The 25352-nt window shown below is 39.9% G+C and overlaps 1 protein-coding gene across 1 annotated transcript in view; it reads left to right on the top strand.

The window, feature by feature from the left end:
- Positions 1-7040: 7040 nt before the first annotated feature.
- Positions 7041-25352, top strand: part of AR (androgen receptor) — a 210869-nt gene continuing 192557 nt past the window's right edge. The window contains exon 1 of the mRNA XM_047092579.1: positions 7041-9709. Coding sequence (XP_046948535.1) covers positions 8151-9709 — 1559 coding nt within the window. The 5' untranslated portion in view covers positions 7041-8150. The remainder of the gene's footprint in view (positions 9710-25352) is intronic.

The raw sequence follows: 25352 nt of genomic DNA, 5'->3' as shown, positions 1-25352 counted from the left end.
GGTATGGAAAAAAGAACCCTAACAAAGGAGAATGCTGGACCCATATCTCTTTGCATCTTAATAGCTGAATGACCTTGGGCAAGTCACATCAAGTTCAGAGGGCAGGTTCCTCTCCTGTGTAACAGAGCTAATCATGCACACTCTGCTTAATTCCAAAAGTTGCTATGAAAACTGACTGAGGTATTGTATGCAAATATTCCTTTTGAACCACATTGTCCTATGCAAAGGTCACTGCTGTCACAGCCTGAAGCTGTAAAGACATCACAGAGATAGGGTGAAGGCATCCCCCCTTTTGGTTAATCCAAAGAAATATACGGATATGATGACAGTTGTTCAGTGGTTCGCTTCTTCTAGATTTGAACTCTACAGGGAGGCTCTGCTACTATGGATGATAACAGTGATCTCAAGTACATCTTTTGGTCTCACTCTGATTTCCTCAGAACACTGCATTCTTAAAGGTCCATAAGTGACATATGTACTCTGATGGTCATTTTCCCTTTTGGAAGCTCTTAATTCCCTCCTCAGTACGTAGTAAAGCTGAAACAAATATGAGCCAAGATTCCATGTACATTGCCATCTACAAATGTGTTTTTCAGCAAAAAATGCTGCCAAGGACACTTCTAGAGTAGGATGGGATAGGGCCTTTCCACTGGGGAAACATAAGATGTGGGTGGGGACAAAAAGGGGTCTTGCTGAAATGAATTCCAACCATTGACCTCTGCTTCATATATTTTGAAACCTTTTAAATGTGGAGTTTAAACTTTGAATTCCAAATGTTGTCCCTGGCACCTGAACTTGGGGTCAAATATCCTTAGGCATTTTGAAAAGTAAATAGCACTATACAAATGATACCAGTAATTAACTGTTACCTACCATCTGAGAGGTAATATCGCATTCTGTTTTGTATCAAACAGAGCAAACTTCAAGTTCTAGTTCTATCTCAATATTGCCATTTTTAAAATGGAAATACTGACAAACAAGAATACATTTTCCTTGAGAACTGTTGTAAGCATTACAAATAATATACATTTTGGAACATAATGGACAAATTTTTATCATAGTCCTTATTACACACTTTCTTTGTATTTTTTGCTTTGTGATTTTCACAAAAAAATTGTCAAGAAGGAAATTATTATTGGGGCACCTGGTTGGCTCAATTGGTTAAGCGTCCGACTTTGGCTCAAGTCATGACCTCACCATTGGTGGGTTTGAGTCCTGTGTTGGGCTCTGTGCTGACAGCTCAGAGCCTGGATCCTGCTTCAGGTTCTGTGTCTCCCCCTCTCTCTAGCCTTCCCCCCGCTCACACGCTGTCTCTCTCTCTCTTTCTCAAAAATAAATATCAGAACTGGATATATTCTTGTATCCAGAATATATAAATAACTAAAAACTCCATAATTAAATACAAGCAGTTCAATTTTGAAAATAGGCAAAAGATTGAGCAGAGTCCTCATCAAAGAAAATATACAAATGGCAAAAAAAGCACATAAAAATTTCTCTACATCATTATTCATTGGATAAATGTAAACTAAATGAGAAACACCTACAAATTGAATTAAAAGTACGGACTATGCCGGGGCGCCTGGGTGGCGCAGTCGGTTGAGCGTCCGACTTCAGCCAGGTCACGATCTCATGGTCCGTGAGTTCGAGCCCCGCGTCGGGCTCTGGGCTGATGGCTCGGAGCCTGGGGCCTGTTTCGGATTCTGTGTCTCCCTCTCTCTCTGCCCCTCCCCCGTTCATGCTCTGTCTCTCTCTGTCCCAAAAATAAATAAAACGTAAAAAAAAAAATTAAAAAAAAAAGTACTGACTATGCCAAGTATTGGTGAGGATATGGAGGAACTGCTGGTAAGAATGTAAAATGGTACAATCACTTTGGAAGACAGGTAGTTTCTTAAAAGGTTAACTATACACCTACTCTGTGACCCACTCAATCCACTATTAAATACACAGTCAAGAGAAATGAAAGCATATGTCAATACAAAGACATCTATAAATGTTCATAGAAACTTTCTCTGTAATAGCCAAAAATTATAAAAAGCCCAAATGCCATCAACAAGTAAAGGGATGAACAAAGTGTGGTACATTTGTACATTGAAATACTACTTAGCAATAAAGTAGAACAAATTACTGATATATATATAAGAGCTTGGATGGACATCAAGAGTATTATGCTGAATGAAAGATGTCGGGCCAAAAAAAAAAAAGATGATTCTATTGACATGAATTTTGAAAAATAAAGACTAATATATAGTAACAAAGAACAGATCATTTGTTGCCAGAAGAGGAGTGTGAGGAAGGGTAGAGAGAGAAAGTAAAAAAGGACACAACAGAAACTTTTGGGATGATGCATATTTTCATTATCTTGATTAGGTGATGGTTCCATGAGTGTATGCATATGCCCCAAATTATGAATTTGTAAAACTTTAAATATGTGTATTTTACTGTATGTCATTAATGTCTTAATTATACTGTTTTTAAAATCCCTCTGGAATATAAACTTCAGAAATAGACCTACATAAATATAATCAACTGATTATTGACAAGGGAGCAATGTCAGTATAATGGAGCAAAGATAGGTTTTTCAACAAATAGTGCTGGAACAACTGGATATCCACATGCAAAAAAAAATCTAGACAAATCTTACACCTTCACAAAAACTGACTCAAATGGATGACAGGACTAAATGTAATATACAAAATTGGAGAACAAACTGAGGGTTACTGGAGGAGTTGTGGAAGGGGAGATGGGCTAAATGGGTAAGGGGCACTAAGGAATCTACTCCTGAAATCATTGTTACACTATATGCTAACTAATTTGGATGTAAATTTTTAAAAAATAAAAAATAAAACAAGTTAAAAAAAAACTACCCTAGAGGATAACATAGGAGAAAGCATAGATAACATTGGGTGTGGTGATGACTTTTTAGATATGACACCAAAGGCAAGGTCCATGAAAAAAGGAATTGATAAACTGTACGTCACTAAAATTAAAAACGTCTGCTCTGTGAAATACGATGAATGTTAAGAGAATGAGAAAACAAGTACAGACTGGGATAATACATTTGCAATAAAGGACTATAATCCAAAATATAAAAGAACCCTTAAAACTCAACAATTTACCATATTAAAAAATGGGCCAAAGACTTTAACGGACACCTCACCAATGTTAATACTCAATAGCAAATCAGTATATGAAAGCATATACTTCACAGCATATGTCATCAGGGAAATTTAAAGTAAAACAGCAATGAGATACCACTACCAAAATGACCAAAATCTGGACAAAATCTGGACTGACAACACTATATGCTGGCAAGGATGTGGAGCAACAGGAACTCTCATTCATTGCTGGTGGGGATATAAAATGGTACTGCTACTTTGGAAGCTAGTTGGGTGTTTATTACAAAAATAAACATACTTTTACTATATGGTCCAGCAATCATGCTCCTTGGTATTTACCAAGGGAGTTGAAAACATGTCCATAAAAAGCCTACATACAATACTTATAGCAACTTTATTCGTAATTGCCAAAACTTGGAAGTAACTAATTCATATTGTAGTAGAGAACTGGATAAACTGTAGTGTGTCCAGACAATGGAATATCACTTAATACTAAAAAGAAATGAGCTATCAAGTTATGAAAAGACATGGAGGGAACGTAAATGCATATTACCAAGTGAAAGAAGCCAATCAGAAAGGTCACATATTACATGATTCCAGCTAAATGACATTCTGGAAAAGGTAAAACTATGGAGACTGTATAAAGATCAGTGGTTGCCAGGGAGGCTTAGAGTGGATAAATATTTGTAGAAAATATTTTTTAGGGCAATGAAAATACTCTGTATGATATTATAAGAATGGATATATGCCAATGTACAATTGTTCAAACCCATAGAATGTACAAAACCAAGAATGAACCCTAATGTAAACTATGGACTTCAGATGATTATGATGTATCAATGTAAGTTCATCAGTTGTTACAAGTGCACTGCTCTGGTTGAGGATGTTAATTGTGGGGAAGGCTATCATGTGTGGGTGGAGGAGGTGTATATATAGGGAACCTTAACCTACTCTAAAAACTTAAGTCTTAATTTTAAACATCCCGCTGGCTGCTCAAAGCAGAACTGACTTCTAAGAAAGTAAGAGTGAAAAGAGAGAGACCATTTACAGTGGTCCAGGTAGGAAAGGAAAGTTCCTTGAACTAGGTTGGCAGTAGCAGAGATGAAGAAAAGTGAAGAGATTTGTGAGATATTTAGGAAATAAAATAAGAGTTGGAGAATGTCCACTATTTCCAAAGGTCATTTCATCCTGGCTTTCCAAAGCAAGGAGGTAGGAAAAATTACATTAACAAAACTCCCTTGAAATTGCAGAGGAAGCCCATGGCAAAAAGTTAACCTCACCTCCAATGTCTTGAAAGGACGCCACAGGTTGCTAATTTGGTTGCTAAGAAATTGCAAAGAAGAAGGAGAAGGAGAAGGAGGAAAAGAGGAAAAAAAGAGGAAGAAGAAGGAAAGGAAAGAGAAAAGGAAAAGAAGAAAAAAGATGGTACAAGCACATTATTTGTGTAATATTCAACAGTGTCTCTTGATCTTTTTTAAATGATGGAAGGAAAACAAGATGGGAGATCAGAGTTTAAAATTTAGAGTAAAGTGGATGCTGTATTATGTTCACAGTAGTTAGCTTTTCCTGACAACAATATAAATGTTGATAGCACCCCTTTAAAAATAAAACATAACAATGTGATTCTTCAGATTTGTAGAGTACTTTTCTGTTTACAAAGTTGTTCCATCATCATCTTCAACTACCACTTCAGTCTTCTAAGGGTAGGTATTATTGGCCACAATTTTCTGATGAAAAAACTGTGAAGACGATTTTGGCATTGTGGAAGCAACATGAACTTTGGAATCCTTCAGACCTGGGTTTAAATGTCTGTTGGACTGCCATTTATTTAATGGGCAACTTCAGAGAATTATTTCACAACTTAATTTTTCAAGGCTTCTTTGCTTATAACTACCTTCTTTACCCCTATCCATTGTTCATTGCACTATCATTAGTACCTCCTCCATACTCACCCTCTATTGGGTATAAATAAGAAGGAAACTCAAGTCTGTCACAGCACTTTAAATTGTCAGTGTCAGAAAGACCACCTGGCCCAGCCTCTCTACCTTCTCCTTTCCCCATTTCACAGAGCAAGAAACTGAACCTGACAAATAGGAAGAGATTCACTGCCAGTCTGTAGACAGTTCTCTTGGCTCTGAGACCTATGTTATTTCCATTCTACTTTCTCATTTGCCCCGCTGATTCAATTCTCTTTAAGCAACCCTACTTAAAAGCTTTGGTGGAACTAGAGGTTGTGATGACTATTCAAATAAGATTTTCAAAGTATCGGTGCATTTCAATTGCATATTCCTCTTTCCTATTATAATAGAGAATTGAAAATTAGCCCTGTTACAATTTGACATCTCTAAGAATAAGGCTGTTTCCTTACCATAAGGGGTGATTTGTGAGATTCCTCACTAACAAAGGGTGGGGGGATATTTGGGATGTATTGAGGCAAGGCGGAAGCCATTAACATACCAGGGGATAATTTTCACCACCTCAGGTAAAAAGCTCCTTAGGCCTTTGTGTTCTGGAAGGTTCATTTATGGCTCTTGCCCAAATGCCCTTGGCATTGATTAATCTAGCCAAAATAGCAATGAGATGGAAGACTAGTTTAGGTTCTACTAAGGTGGAACATAGAACGATTACATCCTTGCTTCAATGTCTTCATCTGGAAAATAGAGCTTATCATGTCCACTGTTCCCTGCCATTAGGATTAAACTACTTCCTTTGGTAAGGGTAAGTAAATGTCCATGATGCTTGGCTGTGAACAAGATAAGACTCTGTAGAAGACTGTAAAAAGTAGAAGAGACCCAGGCAAAAATCTCCACCAGCATTCTGGGAGAGACAGAACCTGCCCAAGGGAGGCCCAGGGCCCCTGCTAACAGAAAGGGAAACCTCCTTTCCCATAGATCTGTCCTTTCATTTCTACTCTTCCATCCCTATCTGCCGCTCCATCTTTACAGAGAGACTATGGTACCTCCTCCATAAAGGAGCAATTGCAATATCCCACTTCAGCTCTACTCCTGGCTGTCTACCAAGAGGAAGAAAAATGGTCCTATGTAATTTCCATTCCTTGATTAAGTGCAAACTTAAAATATGCAAAAGCAACTTGGAAAAGCAAGTGTCTGTATATAAGCAAACGTCTGCCAAACCCTGGACAAAATCCCTGTGTACATGACCAGGGTTTCTGGTGTTTGTGTGTTTGCCTGCTTCTCTGGGTGATTTTTACCTTTCCAAGTCTGGATAGATGAGAAATGTATGTTTAGAAATAATTAGGCAGGAAAACAGGAAGAGAATAGGGTAGAGATGACTTCTGGTTATTAGGCAGAAGGTTCCTAGAGCAACTGGCATCATTCCACAAGGCCCAATCTACCCCTAAGGAGAAATTTGAAAGGTTTCAGCAACTATCAGCTGGCTTGTCCATAGCTCCTTCAGTTTTTAGGAGACCTTACTGCCCCTCTGTGCTTCTCTGTCTGCTCTGAACAAAGTCCCTCGCCTGAAGCCTTGGTACTCCTATTGCCCCCTACCTACTCTCTTCCCCCTCCCGCACAAACAGTCTGTTTCGAGATTGGACTTCGGAACCAAATCTGTAAGTGCTGGCCTCCGGGAGATCGGGTTAGTCCTGTCCGCAAGATAAAGCTCCGGGTTAAAGCTTCAGCTCCGGCACCTAAATCTTGGTCACTGAAAGTAGGAGTATTCAAAGAGCTAGGATCCTCCCGAGCTAGAACAATCCTCTCCTGCCTTCACCCATGCTGAGCCAACATTCATTTCTCCAAAGCCATCCGGCATTACAGCGCGGAGAGGGGAGGGGAAAAAAGAAAGGGGAGGGGAGGGAGAAAGGAGGTGGGAAGGCAAGTAGGCCGGCCCGGCGGGGGCGGAACCCGACTAGCAAACTGTTGCATTTGCTCTCCACCTCCCAGCGCCCCTTCCGAGATCCCAGGGAGCCAGCGTGCCCGGAGAGCTGGAGGGTCCCGAGCTAGCCGGGAGGCAGAAGAGGCAGAAGAGGAAAGAGACCGAGCTAGCAGCTCCAGTGTGGGACAGGAGCTGAAGGGACATACCGCGTCAACCCCAGCTGGGCTCCGGCGACCGCCAAGGCTTTTTGCAGCGCGGCGGCTAAAGCCGCCGCCTCAGAGCTGCCCTTTACTCTTCGGTGAAGTTTTTAAAAGCAGCTAGAGACTCGGAGGAAGCAAGGAAAGTGCCGGGTAGGACTGACAGTTGCCTTTGTCCTCTACCCCTCCACCCCGCCCCACCCCCTCCTGGGTCTCCTCTCCTGTTGCCGCTTGGCCCGCTCCTCTCTTCCTGTCCCCCTAACCCCCCCTCCAGTTGGCCCTGCGTGGCCAGCCCGAATTTGCAGAGAGGTAACTCCCTTTGGCTTCGAGCAGGCAAGCTAGCTGCACGTTACAAAGACGGCTCTGGGGAGCCAGGCGACTGGTGAACCGCTTCAGCAAAGCACTGCAGCTGGGACCTGGCTAGTTAGGCTGTACACGGGGCGGGCCTCCAGGTTCCCTTCATTCCCTTTCCAGCTCCTTCTGCACGCAGCAGCCACCCCCACCCCCTCCAGTTTGCAGGGCCTGAGACCAAACAATGAAAGGGCAGTCAGGGCTTCAGTAGACCATTAAAAAGAAAAAGAAAAATCCCAAACAAAACAAACCTCCAAACTCAAAATAAAACAAAAAGAAAATAACCCGGTTCTTAATTGCACCTGCTTCAGTGGATACTGAATTTGGAAGGCAGAGGGTTTTCCTTGTTTTTGTTTTTGTTTTGTTTCCTTCAAGAGTTGGGCATCTTTTGAATCTACCGTCCCAAGATTTCAGTAACAGACTGTGAGACTAGCAGGGCAGATCGTGTACAACGCGTGTTTTCCTGTGCAGGAGATTTTGAGGCTGTCAGAGTGCTTTTGCGTGGTTATTCCTGCAAGTTTCCTTCCCAAGAGCTTCCCGCAGGTGGGCAGCTAACTGCAGCGACTACTGCATCGCAGCCTGTTGAACTTCTCAGCTAGACAAGGGGAAACAGGATAAAGGAATTAGGTGGAAGAGTCAGGCAAGCTCAAGGATGGAGGTGCAGTTAGGGTTAGGGAGGGTCTACCCCAGGCCACCGTCCAAAACCTATCGAGGAGCTTTCCAGAACCTATTCCAGAGCGTGCGCGAAGTGATCCAGAACCCAGGCCCCAGGCACCCTGAGGCCACGAGCGCAGCACCTCCCGGCGCCCGTTTGCAGCAGCAGCAGCAGCAGCAACAACAGCAGCAGGAGCAGACCAGTCCTCAGCAGCAGCAGCAGCAGCAGCAGCCTGAGGATGGCTCTCCCCAAGCCCAGAGCAGAGGCCCTACAGGCTACCTGGCCCTGGACGAGGAACAGCAGCCTTCACAACAGCAGTCCGCCCCCAAGGGTCATCTGGAGAGAGGCTGCGTTCCAGACCCTGGAGCTGCTTCGGCCACCGGCAAGGGGCTGCAGCAGCAGCAGCCAGCACCACCGGACGAGGATGACTCAGCTGCCCCATCCACGTTGTCCCTGCTGGGCCCCAGTTTCCCGTGCTTAAGTAGCTGTTCCGCCGATCTTAAAGACATCCTGAGCCAGGCCGGCACCATGCAACTCCTTCAGCAGCAGCAGCAGCAGCAGCAGCAGCAGCAGCAGCAGCAGCAGGAGGTGGTATCCGAAGGCGGCAGCAGCGGGAGAACAAGGGAGGCCACTGGTGTTCCCACCTCCTCCAAGGACAGTTACCTAGGGGGCAGTTCAACCATCTCGGACAGCGCCAAGGAGTTGTGTAAGGCAGTGTCAGTGTCAATGGGCTTGGGTGTGGAGGCACTGGAACATCTGAGTCCTGGGGAGCAGCTTCGGGGGGATTGCATGTACGCCCCGCTCCTGGGAGTTCCACCCGCTGTGCGTCCTTGCGCCCCACTGGCCGAATGCAAAGGTTCTGTGCTGAATGATGGCCCTGGTAAGGGCACCCAAGAAACTGCTGAGTATTCCCCTTTCAAGTCAGGTTATGCCAAAGGGTTGGACGGCGACAGCCTGGGTTGTTCTGGCAGCAATGAAGCAGGGGGCTCCGGAACACTTGAGATGCCCTCCACCCTGTCTGTCTACAAGTCTGGAGCACTAGATGAAGCGGCAGCTTATCAGAGTCGCGACTACTACAACTTTCAGCTCGCCCTGGCTGGGCCGCCTCCCCCTCTTCCCCCTCCCCATCCTCATGCCCGCATCAAGCTGGAAAACCCGCTGGACTATGGGAGCGCCTGGGCGGCAGCAGCGGCACAATGCCGCTACGGGGACCTGGCTAGCCTGCATGGCGGGGGTGCAGTGGGACCCAGCTCAGGCTCACCCTCAGCCACCGCCTCTTCTTCCTGGCATACTCTATTCACAGCAGAAGAAGGCCAGCTGTATGGGCCCTGTGGCGGGAGTGGAGGCGGCAGCACTGGCGAGTCAGGGTCTGTGACCCCCTATGGCTACACTCGGCCACCACAGGGGTTGACGGGCCAAGAAGGTGACTTCCCTCCACCTGATATGTGGTATCCTGGTGGTGTGATGAGCAGAGTGCCCTATCCAAGTCCCAGTTGTGTCAAAAACGAGATGGGCCCCTGGATGGAGAGCTACTCCGGACCCTATGGGGACATGCGGTAAGTTTCTCCTAGAAATTTCTTTTAATCTATAGTTAGTCGGGATATGGGGGTATCTATCCTCTCCTACTTGAAGGGAACACTCTGCCCCTGTGAGCTCAACAGTGTTCCATAAAAAGGGCCGCCCTGAATCTGGAGCCTTCTGGGTACTCCTAGCCTGCCAAAGATATGACCTTTGTGCTCTGAACCCCCACTGTGTGCCCCAGTCCCCTGAGAGCCCAGGGTGCTGGTGTGTGCCCTTTCAGATAACAACACTCTACCTCCCTCAGTCTCTTAAAATCCTTTATACCTCATGGTGCTCCATGTCCCAAAGGCTCCAAAATTAAATCCAAGAGCAAGGGCTACCTTCAGAAATAAAGCTCTTAAGTCCTCCAGTACTTTTTCTCCTCCCTCTTCCTAAATCTGAGAACCTGGACCGGAAATATGGCCAGTTTCACCTCTTAGAGTGTGTTAGGGTTTGCCCTCCAGTTTGTGGCAGGTCTTGGCAGGTTAAAGGCAAAAACACGGGCCCAAACTTTTCTCAGTCTGCCTTCTCAAAAGAGATAAAATGGAAGTGCCAGATTAGGGGAAGAAGGTCTCAGTTCTCTGGGTTCTCAGGGCTGCTGTGTGAAGATGGGGTGAAGTCCCTTCCCTGGCAATAACTGAGGACTTGCTCCAGAGCTAGACATCAGCAGAGAGAATACAACCAGGCACAATTAGAGCAGGGAAAAGTAGAGGAAAACCAAAGGACAACTTTCTTGGTAAACACTGGGCAGTATTTGCTCTCACAGGTTGACCATGTTGGAAGTAGCTTCTTGGGTCGATTTTCTCTTGTAAAGTTTTTATTTTTCTATATGGACTATGGCAGATATACAGTCCCCTATTTCAAGTTTGCATCAGATCCATAAAAAGAACGTTCTTTTAATGAATAATATAGCCAGACTTGAGTCTGACTTATAAAGTGTTGGAAAAATTTTTTTAAGAATTTCTTGATATATCAGTGTGCATAGAAATTGCTTTTGGGAGGGAAGAGTGGGGCTCTTCAATATGTTCCTTCATTTTAAGAACATGGTTGCATTTTTAAAATTATAGTTGACATACAATGTTACATTAGACATGCTTACATTTTAAAACATGAGCTGTTACCTCTAACAAATTTGGTAAGAACTGTGAGGGATCTATGGGCCATAACCTTGCCCATGAGTTTTAATTAGGACATAAGAAAAGTGATTAATCTCACCTTGTTTATTAAAAATTCTTCCCACATTTATTGAGCTTCTTGGAGATCATGTTGAAGACTTTTTCCCCAGCAAACAGAGATATTAGTTTATCTCAATGAGGGAGGGAATACTGACTAAGGAACTAACTCCTCAGGTACGCTGGGTGCTGATGTCCCCTTGGACTTGTATCTTGTTCTGTTTTTCTTTTTCTTTAGCTGTTTTTTTTATCTGTGACTTTTCCAAAATTATTTGTTAGCTTTAGCATCTTTGACAGCTTAAATCCAACAATTTGCCTCCATTCACTGATGCTTCTGTTCTTGGAAGTTTGATAGCACAGTATTAGGAAAGAAAGAAGAGGTTAGGATTTCAAACAATATACTATTTTCTGGGCTATTGAAGAAACAGCTTCTTACCAGGCTTTACATCCTACTATTAGATTTTTAATGCTTACAATATTTTCAAAGTTATTATTTATATAATCAAAACTTTTTCCAGTTAGTTTGGATTTTTTAAAATTATTTTTGCGATGTAGTTATACCATGGTATAAAAGGTTTTCTTCATTTTATAAAAACAGATTTACTTGGTAGGGTTAATTTATTTTCCCTAGGGCTGTTGCTAGTTAGTTCTACTGTGCACTTTTTTTGAGGGATGTGGATGTCTAAGGTGCTTCTTGACATACCATGATGCTAAACTGAAACCTTCTCTCTTCTGCTTCCCCCCCCCAACCCACCTAACAACTAATTTAGTTAATAGGGAGGAAAGGAAGCATTCAACATATTTGTTAAGGGATGTATTTTTTTGTAAACATAGCCTGAGATTTCAGTAAGTATAGAAAGCAAAAAGTTCTTCCCATCATGTGTGCAGTAAGGTTATTTTATCCTAGCTCTTAGTGGAAACACTTCTCTGTTAGAAAGGCATGCTTATATTAATGGCCTTAACTAGTGAGAATTTAGCAGTATCCAAAGAAAGTAAAAGACTATCAATTTTTCCTGGTTTGTGGTTGCAGCACTGGTTATAAGAGCTAGTGAAAGAGAAAACTGACTTGACAAAGAATTTTCATCTCTAGGATATAGAAAATTGTTGAGTAAGTTTTTTGAAAATGCATCAATTTAATCAGAATACAACCAATCCCAATCTAAAAGTCGACATTTTATTACTTTTTCTTTCTTTCCCTCACTTTGTTGCAGTACAATTTGGTGAAAGGCAAGTGATGTTTTAAGCCAAAGCCAGAACTTCCACACTGTTTTGCATGCATTATATGCCAAATTTGAGTTAAAAATCTAAAAATTCTAGAGGCTCCAATTTGTTGGATTCCTCCCTTTTCAAATTGTGTGTGTGTGTGTGTGTGTGTGTGTGTGCGTGTCTGTGCGTGTGCGCACGCACGCGTTCGTTCATACACATTAGTTAGTTGGGGGATAACTGTAGTAACTTTTGGAATAACTCTATGTTCTTATACATCTACAGTGTTTCTGCTGAGATGAGAGAGGTGGAAGGAGAGAAGCTTGAAGGTGGTCCTTTAAAAAAAACAAACTTAATTTAGCATGTGATTTGAACAGAAGGAATAATAAAAAGTAATGGGACTAGTGTGCAACCCTGATGATATTTAAAGGAGCTGTCTTCTTTCAGAGATCAAACAAGAGTACAAATTTGTTAATTGACCACCTACCCACTTGAAAGAAGTAGGACCCTTTTTATTCCAGCAAGCAGCACAATAATATGAAAAACATTTATTCTTGGGAGTTCAGGCCCAGGGAAGCATGTGCTGGAATTAGAGTTGGGATTTAAATTAATTATTCAGATGCAAAAAGAACATTTTAATTTTTCTATTGGTAATTTGTTCTTTTTTTATATTAAATATAATTTATTGTCAGATTGGTTTCCATACAATACCCAGTGCTCATCCCAACAGGTGCCCTCCTCAGTGTCCATCACCCACTTTCCCCTCTCCGCCACCACCCATCAACCCTCAGTTTGTTCTCAGTATTTAAGAGTATAATAGTGTTTTAGTAGTGCTTTGATATCAGCAAATCTCGCTTTCCTCTATTAACTACTTAAAAAGGAGACAATTTATTAATCCCCCTTTTCATCTCCTCTCCCTTCTTCAGTTATCAAACAGACTTTTATGACTATTTTGCAAGAAGCAGTTTGTTTTGTAAAGCCGAATTTTGTTTTGGGACCAAAATAGTCTGAGGCTTTCTGTCCATAGGCCTTGAGAGTCCATTGTCAGTAAATAACTAGTGAGTTCTATCTGGGCACCAGTGATCAGAACCAGAGGACCAAATAGCCACACTGGGTGGTACCCCATTTGGAAATATGTGCAAGATGTACTGATGGAAGTCTTCTCTTTGTTGTCCATAGTGTATCTCTTTTAGCTCAGACAAAGGTTAACATCAGTGAGAGATATTTTCCAAGAAGCTTGTAGCCTTCCAATTGCAGGGTCACTTTGGGGCACTTTCTTGCCAGTGCTAATTTTACCTCATCAGATTTCCATTTTTCGAGTTGTAAACTTTGATATAATATATTGAATTTGCTGGCACATTTAATTTTCTTTTTAAGGTGTTTTTCTTCCCTGTAATAATTTTCTCATCTGGTGTGCATATATGCATTTAAAACAAGGAATCCTTAGGTCTCTGACTCTGACTTGTACTGTAGCTACTTTTGGTGGGATTATGAGTTGGAGTTAGGGACATGGACAATTTTATTATTTTTTTTCCATAGTGATATCAAGACCACCAGTTTCATTTGGAAGTCTGCTCAAACAGGGAGCAGAATGTAGGCTGAGTGTGAGAAGCAAGGGACTTGTTTTATAACCAAACCTGAAATTATTATTCTGAAAAATGAAAAGGAAACAAAAATCAAGTTTTGTGAGGTTGGTCAGAGAGGGAAAAGGAAACCTCTCCCCACCCCCCTACCTCCACCATTTTCTCTTTGTCTGCAGCTTCCTCAAGTGCTTCCTGTCCCGGATTTTCTTTCATTTCTCTCCTTTCATGCTTTTAACTAAATGGAAACATAGACACTTCTTTCTACTTTTGAGGACATTTTCCTCATTACACCTGAGGTATACTCCTACAGATTATTTTTTAATCTGGAGAGTAACCGATCAGATCAACCCTAGCACCTCTCTTTTAAGGCTAGATGACTTGAGGGAATGGCAAAATTAATAGCTGGGCTTTTTTAGCTTGAGGTTAGAGTCTGATTCAACAGTTGCTGAGGGAGCTGAACTAGAAGGCTTGAGGACTTGGTGATTTAATGAAGTATTTTTCCAGTTGCTGTCCCTCTCTCTTGATCTCTGTCTCTGTTTACTGGCCATTTTGGCAACCTTTTCTCAAAGCCTGAAAATAACTGGACCCTCTCCTGTGAGACAGTGCTGGGTCAGACATCGACAACACTTTCACAAGAAATACCTAATCTGTGTGTGAGGGTGCTTGCTAGCTGGGCCAATAAATATGGTGATGCTATGTGTAAATTAATCATTTGAAAACAAAAATAGATATTGAAGAAACTCTTCTACCTCAGACTTCCTTTACCAGCATCCCATCAAGTTATGAAATGTTGAATTCAGAGTTAAGTTATCCTCATCCTAAACACAACACTGACTTTTTTTTTCATTGTTCATAAAATTCTCTATAGTTATCAGTATTGGTTGACATTTGTCATATTGAAGAGAATTATGAAATGTCATATTCATAGCACCCTTTTCAAAGAAAATACCTGGTGTCTTATAGTTTATTGAGTAGCACTCATGGAAGTTTGAGTAGGCTGGGAGGATGCTTAGTGAACACCTCTTTGCTAGTTGAGGGTATAGAAATAGTTTTTTTATAACCTTTGTTTACCATGTGGAGAAACCTCTGTAAAGCAGCACTTCTTAGCTTTATTTCTCCAAGCTTCCCACCTGTTAGATGTTGTGTTATTTTATTTTACTTTATTTTTTATTTGTTAATTTTTTAATGTTTATTTGTTTTTGAGAGAGAGAGAGAGAGACAGAGTATGATCAGGGGAGGGGCAGAGAGAGAGGGAGACACAGAATCAGAAGCAGGCTCCAGGCTCTGAGCTGTCAGCAGAGCCCGACGCGGGGCTCAAACTCACAAACCATGAGATCATGACCTGAGCTGAAGTCTGACATTTAACTGAGCCACCCAGGCACCCCTATTTGATTTGATTTGATTTGATTTGATTTTAATTTACTTCTAGATAGAAAGAGGGATTGAGAGAGAGAGAGAGAGAGAGAGAGAGAGAGAGAGAGAGGCAGGCAGAGGGAGACAGAGAATCCCAAGCAAGCTTCAGTCTTAACACAGAGCCTGATGCAAGGCTTGACCTCACCACCCCGGGATCATGACCTGAGCTAAAATCAAGAGTTGGATGCTCAACTGACTGAGCCACCCAGGTGCCCCACTGATTGAGGATATCTTAGATTGTTGCTCTGTAACGGCTACTTTCAGTGGCTGTTGCGCAGAAATGATAGGACTGTGAGTTATGCACAATTCCTTGCACACTTATGGGTGCTGCCACCCTTTCTCTCTTAAACCATTTTCTGCTGCCAACCTACAGGCCATGTTAAGGTTGAGAGTGGCTCATCCAGATAAGCTTAAAGTTCTAAAGTGTTGGTTACTTGAGAATGCTGCCAATATAGATCAGGTAGTACCTGAGTTTTATTTTACATTTTAATAGCAGCTTTACTAAAGCATACATATATATATATACACACACATATATATATTCACCCATTAAATATATATATATATATATATATATATATATATATATATATTATCACCCATTAAAAGTTTACAGTTGATGGTTTTTAGGATATTCAGAGTTGGGCAACCATCACCACTATTTTAGAATATTTTAATCACTTAGTATTCACCATACCCCCCAAACACTGAGCAACTATCAACCAATTTACTTTTGTTCTCTATGGGTTTGCTTACTTTAACATTTCATAAAAATGGAGTCATGCAATATGTGATATTTTATGACTAGCTTTATTCATATAGAATAATATTTTCGGGGCACCTGGGTGGCTGAGTCAGTTAAGCATCTGACTCTTGGTTTCAAGTCAGATCATTATCTCACAGGTTCATGAGTTTGAACACTGTATCAGGCTCTGCCCTGGCATCATGGAGCCTGCTTGGTATTCTCTCTCCCTGTCTCTCTGCCCCTTCCCTGCTTGTGCTGTCTCTGTTTCTCTCAAAATAATAAAAAAGAATAATATTTTCAGTGTTCATCCATGTTAAAGCACATATCAGTACTTCATTCTTTTTTTATAACCAAATAATGTTCCATTGAATGTATATATATCATATTTTATCTGTCCATTAGTTGATGGACATTACATTTATTTTCACTTTGTGACTCTTATGACCAATACTGCTATAAACATTCATGAAAATCCATACAAAATGTTTTTGTGGATGTGTGAACATAATGTTTTTAATTCTTTTGGGTACATACCTCAGAATGGAGTTTCAGGATCATATGGTAACTCTGTGTTTAACTTTTTGAGGAACTCCCAAACTGTTTTCAAAATTAGCTGCATCATTTTACAATCTTACCAGCAATATATGAGGGTTCCAGTTTTTCCACATCCTGCAAATATGTGTTGTCTTTTTAATTATAGCTGTTCTTAGTGTATGTGAAGTGATATTTCAAAATGGTTTTGATTTGCATTTCTTTCTAACTAATAATATTAACATATTTTCATGTCCTTATTGGCTGTTTGTATATCTTCTTTGAAAAAAATATCTATACAGAACTTTTGCTTAGTTTTGATTGGTTACTTGTCTTTTTATTATGAGTTTTAAGAGTTTTTTTCAGTGTATTCTGGATACAGACCTGTAACAAATTATGATTTGTGAATATTTTATCACATAACATGAGTTGTCTTTTCATTTCCTTGATGGTATCTGCTGAAGCACAAACATTTTGAATTTTGATGAAGTCTACTCTATTTTTTTCTTAGGTGTCTTGTGATTTTGGTGTCATATACAAGAAAGCTTTGCCTAATCCAAGGTCACAAAGATTCGCACCTAGGCTTCCTTCCTAACTGTTAAATTTAGGTTTTTAATCAATTTTGAATTAATTTTTATATAACTCGTAAGATGTGATTAGGGGTTCAACCACATTCTTTTGCATGTAGATATCAACAAATGGTATAGTCATCATGGCATGTTTGTTGAATCTTTCCTCATTTAACTGTCTTGGAACGCTTCTTGTAAAATCAGTTGACTATAAATGTGAGGTTTCATATCTAGTCTTTGAACTTTATTGCACTGATTTTTTACCAGTACCACACTGTCTTAATTACTGTAGGTGTTTAGTAATTTTTGAAATGAAGTGTGAGTCTTCCAACTTTGCTGTTTTTTAATATATTTTTTTTTTGGTTACTCTGTGTCTCTTGAATTTCTGTATTAATTTTTTAGTGAATTAATTTTAATTAAACTTTTTTATGAATTTCTGTACTAGTTTTTCAGTTTCTACAAAGAAGCCAGTTGGGATTCTGAGAGAGATTGCAGTGAATCTGTAGATCAATTTGGGGAGTGTTGCTATCTTAACAATATTGAATCTTCTGATACATGACCATGGAATGTCTTTTCACTTATTTAGCTCTTCTTCAACAATGTTTTGTAGTTTTTTAAGAGTGTAAATTTTACACTTTTGTTAGATTTATTCCTAAATATTTAATTTTTAATGCTATTATAAATTAAATCATTTTCTTTATATTCTTTTTAAATTGTTCATTGCCAATGCATAGCAATAGAATTGATTTTTTGTATATTGACCTTGTATCATGCAACCTTGCTGAAAGTACCTGAGTTCTGAACACCTCTGGGACTTAAGAGGCAGAAGGTTTCTGTTGCCATACTAAAGTTAAAGCATACTTTGTCTCATTATATATGAAGGCCACATAGGGACACTGTTCTCAATTTTCCTCAGCTATAAATTGAAATTGGTAATGCCAGCCTTTTTTCCAGATGAATAGAAGAATGTCTCTAAAACTATCAGGTCTTTAGAGAACCTAATAAGGTTTATGCAGTTAATAATCTTCTTTGTAGTATTTGGATTTGGAAACTATTAGCAAGGATATGAAGAATAATAATAATTTCTACACACAAAACTAACATGAAGAGGTAACAAATGCAAACTAGGCCAAAGAAATAAATAGCTATATTTGACTTATGTTTAGGTTTATGTAAACACCTGGAGTCATAATTTTATGTTTTTATGTGTTGTCCTTTGGATAAAATAAATGCCACCCCACCTTCTGGTGTGTATTTCTAGATGAGGAAATGGTTCATTTATTCTCCTACAATTTGGGCTTCTTTTCAGGGAGGTACTCTATAACCATGAAGCAGAGATACAATTTACCTATAAAGGGACTGAACTTTGGCCTAACACTCTAAGCTAAGGGTCATATCTAGTCAGCTACAGCTGTGGTGTTCTGATAATGGTGTGCAAACTGCAGGCCACTGAACAAAATGTCCTATCATGACCTAGCTGTCTTTAGAGATGATGCTACTAAAGTGATTTTTTAAAAGTAAGCATCAATCAACCACTTTTCATTAAGAATCTGGTATATGCTTACCTGTGTGCTTCAGGGAAAAGGGAACACAATTCAGGAAGAATCTTGAGGTCACTTCCCTCAAGGAGCTTATACTCATTAAAAAACAACAACAAAAACAAAACAGAATGGCAACACTGTGATGTCAGTATGATGAGATGCTGGATTGTATGGTACAGATTTTTAAAATTTAAGCACTGGGTGTTGTATGGAAACCAATTTGACAATAAATTATATTTAATATAAAAAAGTTAGTGGACAGGGATTTATTTTTTTTCTTTTTCCCAAATGTATTTAGGTATGATGACAAATAAAAAAGTGTACATATTAGGTTGTACAATAAAAAAATAAAAAAGAAAAAGAAATGGATTAATGTAGGTTGCCTCTTATCCTTTATGAATTAGGTGGGGACTAGCAATAGATTATAGGTCTTGATGGATATTTCAAACACCAGGAAGTGGTACCTCTGTAAAGATAATGATGAGTGCACTCAAGTAAGGGGTTGAAATATATTTCTGCTTTTTCAGCAGTACCACCCCAGTCAAGTTAGTTACAAGTTTCTTCCTTAGTGCCTTTGGTTATATTATTGAACATGCTAGGAACACATTTTATATCTTTGACTATACAAGTTTTAATAATATTAGGAATTAATTAAAATTGAGGGTGATTTATGGGTCTAATTTTGGCGTGAGAGCCAATGAAGATATCTAGTGTGGTGGTTAGATTAAGAATTATTATTCTACTTTCAAGGTTTCCATTTATCATGGTGGCTTGCTTCGAGTTTCTGTATAAATGGGATTTCAGGGTGTTGGTTAAGGGGGGGAAGTGTGAAGTACAAATCAAACAATTCTGGGAGTAAGAGGTTCATGAAAATTTTTTCTATAAGGGCTTTGTTGAATTATATGATGTAGTGTTTTAAAATGGCCTACCTTTTTAATAATGGATTCTGTTTTCTCTGGTTGAGTAGATTCTTTGCTTGTGGAAGTGTAGTCCCACTGTCTGGCTGCTAGAGTGACTGCAAGTGTCCTGTGGCAGAATTTCCCTGGGAATGGTTGGCGTCATTTTGTGGATTCAACACATTATAGGATAACTTGGGCCAGAGTCACCTACTACCAAATAATAAAGAAGTTACTGTGGCACTTAGTATTTTATCTGGCATGTCCCTTCTCAAAGTGCAAAACATTTTTAGTAACACTGATTCCTTAACACCTGTTTATGAATGTGGAGCTGGGAGCAACGACTTTGGATATATTCCAGTAGCACTTTACGGTTTACAGATCAGTTTCATATCTCACTCTTGCATTTCATCCTCTTTTCTACCCTGTACATGTAACCAGGTTTTAGGTGTAATACTCTTCATACTCTTATTCTGTTGTTACTCCCACTGTAAATATTATGTTCGGAGACATTAGGTAATATGTCTTAAGTCAAACAACTTCAAAGTGGCAGAGCTAGGATCTCAGTCTTACTTTTTCTTCTTTCAATCAAGTGTTCCTTTTTTTATTATATGTCTCTCTCATGTCACTATAGGAAATAAGAGATTTAGAGAGGCAAAATAACCTTAATTGGTATCAGTAATAGAAACTGGTAAAGCTTATAAGGCTTTTGGGTCTCTTATTCACTCACCAGACTGAGTTTGGTGGATTGGTTTGTATAAGAGTTTTGGGTGAGAATAATCTCACCATCCTACTTTATAATCTGCATGTACCTATGGAACATTTATTATATGCCAAAGTCTATATTAGACACTGATGTTACAACAATGAACAAGGCAAAAATTCCTCCCTTTGTGGAGTTTACTTTGTAGTGAGGGGAAACATAATAAGTGTCATGAGGAATAACTTAACAGATTGCGGGAGATAGAGATTCATAGTGGGAAAGACCATTTTATATTTGTTGGTCAGAGAAGGCCTTCCTGAGCAGGTGACATTTGAGCAGAGACATTAAGGAAAGGAAAAAGTAACCCACAGAGATATCTGGAGTTAGAATATTCCAGGCACAAGCAACCACAAATACAAAGGGCCTGAAATAAGAATGTACTTGGTGTGATGGAAGACAGCAGGGAGGCCTGTATTGGTGGTTTAAGTAAGTTGAGGGTCATATGAGATTAGAGTTAATTAGGGGAATCATGGGTCTTAATTAGGACTTTGGTTTTTACTCTGATATGGGGATTCATTGGAGCGGTTTGAGCAGAGAAATAATGTGATCTTTTATTTTAACAGAATCCTTCATAACATCAACCACTTTTTTTTTTTTAATTTTTTTTTTCAACGTTTATTTATTTTTGGGACAGAGAGAGACAGAGCATGAACGGGGGAGGGGCAGAGAGAGAGGGAGACACAGAATCGGAAACAGGCTCCAGGCTCCGAGCCATCAGCCCAGAGCCTGACGCGGGGCTCGAACCCACGGACCGTGAGATCGTGACCTGGCTGAAGTCGGACGCTTAACCGACTGCGCCACCCAGGCGCCCCAGCCACTTTTTGATAGAATGTACATTTGTTGCTTACTTATCGTCTGTATGAAGAAGAGACTGTGGGAGCAAGGGAGCATCAGGGAGATGAGTCCACTGCAGTTATCCAGGTTAGAGGTGTTGGTGACTTAGACCAAGGTGGTATTGGTGGAGGAGATGAGAAGTGGCTGGATTCTGGATGTATCTTGATGGGAGGGACAATAGCATTTAATGACAGATTATATATTCATTGTGAGAAAAAGAGGAGTCAAGGCTGGTTGACAAACTTTTGAGCTGAGCAATTTGAAAACTATGATTACCATTTACTGAGATGATGAAGAATGTAAGTGGAGCAGGTATTATGTGAGGGGGTAGGAATTAAGAACTTGATTTTGGATGTATAAAGTTTAAGTTATATGGCAAGCATCCTGATGGCTTCTTTTCAGTGTTCACACAGTGCCCTCAGATTTCCTGCTCTTCAAGATCAATTAGGATTTTAAAGATTACCTAGGCCTTTGGTGCCCCCACCTCCCTCCCCTTTCACTTTATGGAAGCCTAGAAAAGGGTAGAGTCTTATCTAGAGTGAAACAACAAGCTGACAACAGTTAGAGCACAAACTCAGTTCTCCTGTATTCCAACTAGGTGCTTCTATTCTCAGTGTTATTGTGAGCCTCATTTGGGGCAGAGAGTGTCTCTTCTTCCTACCCAAACCTTAAACCAGGTAATTAAACTAAGTAGTGAATACAAAACCAGAACATATAAATTGGCTGCTGCCTCCAATCAAACCAAAATATTATAATTATGTTTTCACTGAACTATATAACAAAATACTTTATCTGTGAAAAACACAGTAAGCAGACTTTTAAAGACTACTGAGCCACATCTGGAACGTACAGAGAATATGAGCAGAAATGGCCTGAGATCATAGAATATTAGAGTTCATGGAACCCATCTTGTCCAGCTAGATCATTCTGTGGATGAAGTGTTTGAGGCACAGAGATGGGAAGGAACTTGACCATAGTCACATAGAAAGCTAGTGCATTTTAGTCATAGTCTGTTCTGAGGGTTAACTGTTGCTTCATTGGAAAAGTCTATACTGGAAATGTGATTCCCCACTCAAAACAAAGAATTATAATAATAGCAATAATAATGATAGCATTTATTGTGTGCCAAAGTTTGATGCCTTAAACAGATTAACTCATTTAATTCTCACAACGAATTTGGTAAATAGTCCTAGAGAGGTTAAGTAACTTGCCCCAAAGTCACACAGCTAGGAAGTAGAGTTTATGTGCACACCAAGGAAATCTGGCTTATAACCACAAGGTTCTAACCACTTTGTAATACCAGTAGCTTCTAGGATTAGGCAGTCATTCACTGCTACCATCCCAAAAGACCGGTGACCTAATTATGTATTCCCTCTATTATAGTCTACTGATCCTCACCAAATAGCTGAGTGCCTGGGGATTAAAGTGGAGGTGGAGGGATGCAAAGGGGGTCAGGGGAAGAAGTTGATCATTTATAATAGGAATTTGAAATTATTGAAAAAGGCCTTGAGATACTAAGGTGGTTGAAAATCTCAAAGCCCAGTACAAACCTGGACAATTCAATGCCTGCTTAAATAGGAGGGCTGCCAAGTTAAGAAAAAAAATAGCTGAATTTTTGGAGTTAGGAACTGTTTTTCATGTGCTGCACGTGTTAATTCATTTAATCCTCAAAGTAACTCCCTGGGGTAGGTACTTTTATCATTCCAATGTTACTGAAAAGGAAATAGACACAGAACAATTAAGTAACATATAAGACCAAGGTTATAGAACAACTAAGTGGAAGAGCCTATATTAGAACCTAGGCAGTTTAGCTCTACAGAGCTTATATTCTTTTCCAATATATTTAGGGAAAAGGGTACTAGTCATACTACATTTTTTAATACAAAACATAGTGCCTGAACTTGAAACATTGTGCAACTTTTATCCTTACAAAACACCAGCTTCTTTTAAGGGTTCTTAGGAGAAAAGGTACTTACCAAAGGTCATATGGTGAGTAAGTAGCAGAACCAGAGCTTGAGCTTGAGACTCCAGACTGCCAGACTTCTTTGCATTGTATCACTCTGGCTGTCTTCTCACACTGACATTTGTATCCTTCTATTTCTCTTTCTGTATCACCCTACCCCTTACCTTAAAAAAAAACCAAAACTTTATGCATCAGCAACATTGGACAGAGAATGGGGAAAATGATCAGACTCCATCTCTTTCCACACATTGGACAAAACGAACACAAAAACGTCAGGAAAAAATGTCAACCCATAGCATTTTCCCTAAATAAAAAGAACTTCAGTACGACAAGATGCTACTTCTGTCATTCTAGGCTCAAATGAGTAGTGCAGGATTCCTGGGAAGTCTTGAATATTGTTGTCAGATAACATTTTTGTTACTGTCAGATAACATTTTTGTTACTGTGAAAACAGAAGCAGGCTACTACAAAAATCTGCTTCTCTCCAGATTTTTTTTAAAGAAGACGCAATCTTGCCAGTCATATAAGTGATAACTAGGCATTTCTTTTTAAGGTTGTCAGTACATGAGAGAAAGCATTTTCCAAGACTTCCACATTGTGCCACCTCTCTGAAAGCATTGCCTAATTTCTTTTTTTTTTTTGTCATTTTTTTAACGTTTATTTTTTGAGAGACAGAGCATGAGCTGGGAATGGGACAGAGAAAGAGGGGGAGTCACAGATTCCGAAGCAGGCTCCAGGCTCCGAGCTGTCAGCACAGAGCCCGATAAGGGGCTCGAACCCATGAACCATGAGATCATGACCTGAGCCAAAGTCGGCTGCCTAACCAACTGAGCCACCCAGGTGCCCCACATTGCCTAATTTCTAATAGGATGAAGAGGTTGCATAAACTGAGATTTGGAAGTAAAGACGATATTTGATGTTTGGGTGCAGAAAGGACTCCAAATGTTTTGGGTCTGTTTACTCTGCCCACTCCTCTCTTTCATGTTTGTTTAAAAATACAAAGGTTAACAAATGTGTAGTCTGTGGGAGTTTCCAATTGTTCATTTGAAAAATCTGTTTGATCAGCCTTTTAAAAAAAAAGACCAAATTAGACTCATTCATTTCAGTCATCAACTACCTAGTTTTAGACCAAAGATTATAACTAGGCTCATATTTTCAGATGGTATGTAGTTTGCTTTGAACACTTGCTGGACCTTGCTGAGGTGCTGGATTGACTCAAAATATGCCTGGTCAACTGTGGAATTAAATATCATGAGCTCTTCTCTGGGGACATCTCTACTCTTCCAAGTACAAAGTTCCCCATCAGAGATGATCCCACAGTGTCCAGGGAAATCTGCATTAGAGTCTTTGGGAATTAGTGTACTGAAATGGCATATTGTTGTTTCCCAAAGCCTTCTCAGTCATTTCTTGTATCTGAGTTCAGATCGTCACCACCTCTTACCTGGATTAGTGCAGTGACCTCTTCCCTGCTCCTTCTAGTCCTCCCTGCTACTCTCAGATTCATATTGTATTCATCCCATCAGGTTAACCTTCTCAAAGTTCAGCTATAGTATTATAAGTATTCTTTTATCCATTAGTCTGTAAGCTCCTTGAGGGTTGAAATTCTATGGAGTTTTAATTTATCTCTTTATTCCCAATGCTTAGCACAGAGGAAGCCTTGCTACACAGTTAGGTAATGCATGTTTGAAATTGTATCTCCTTGTAATTTACTTATAGGTTAAAGTCCAACTTCTTTAAGTCTGATGTTTAAGGCTTTTCATGATCTGGCTTATTGTTCCAGCCTCAATTTCTATAATTCCTTTATAAAAATCTTCAACTCCAGCCAAATGGATCTAGTTACTGTCCTCTTAAACCATCCTTATTCCTTTATTTTTTGAACTTGATGTTTTCCCATCATTCCTTTGGCCTTGAGGCTATCCCAATTTTAATATCATCCATTATTTTAAGCTTAGCTCAAATACAGTCTCCTAAAAGATAAAATTTATCATCCCCTAACCCATTAAGAATTGATCTGTATGACATAATATGGTTGAAAGAATGTAGGCTTTACTTTCCTCATCTGTAAACTCACACTAGAAATCTCTAGTTTATAAGTTTTGGGATAGGAAAGGATCAAATGACATGATGGGTGTTAGGTACAAGTCAAGAGTCAGTGCTTATATCTTTTATATTTATCTCTTTTTTCCTTATCCATAGATATGGTGCTTAGTTCCTTAAATTATAATTATTTGTGTGCATGTACATATATATATATATGTATACACATATATATATGTACGTATATATGTATAGACACACACACACACACACATATATATCTTCCTAAATTATCCCCGTATTTATCTATTTATTTTTAAAGTTTATTTATTTTGAGAGAGAGTGTGTGTAAGTGAGTGGGGGAGGGACAGAGAGAGAAGGAGAGAGAG

The sequence above is a fragment of the Lynx rufus genome, unplaced genomic scaffold, assembly GCF_022079265.1.
Source record: "Lynx rufus isolate CCGP_SWC_20201006 ecotype Redwood Valley unplaced genomic scaffold, mLynRuf1.p SCAF_30, whole genome shotgun sequence".
NCBI lineage: Eukaryota > Metazoa > Chordata > Mammalia > Carnivora > Felidae > Lynx > Lynx rufus.
The sequence above is the reverse complement of the archived record's forward strand: the minus strand, read 5'-3'. Positions and strand labels throughout refer to the sequence as shown.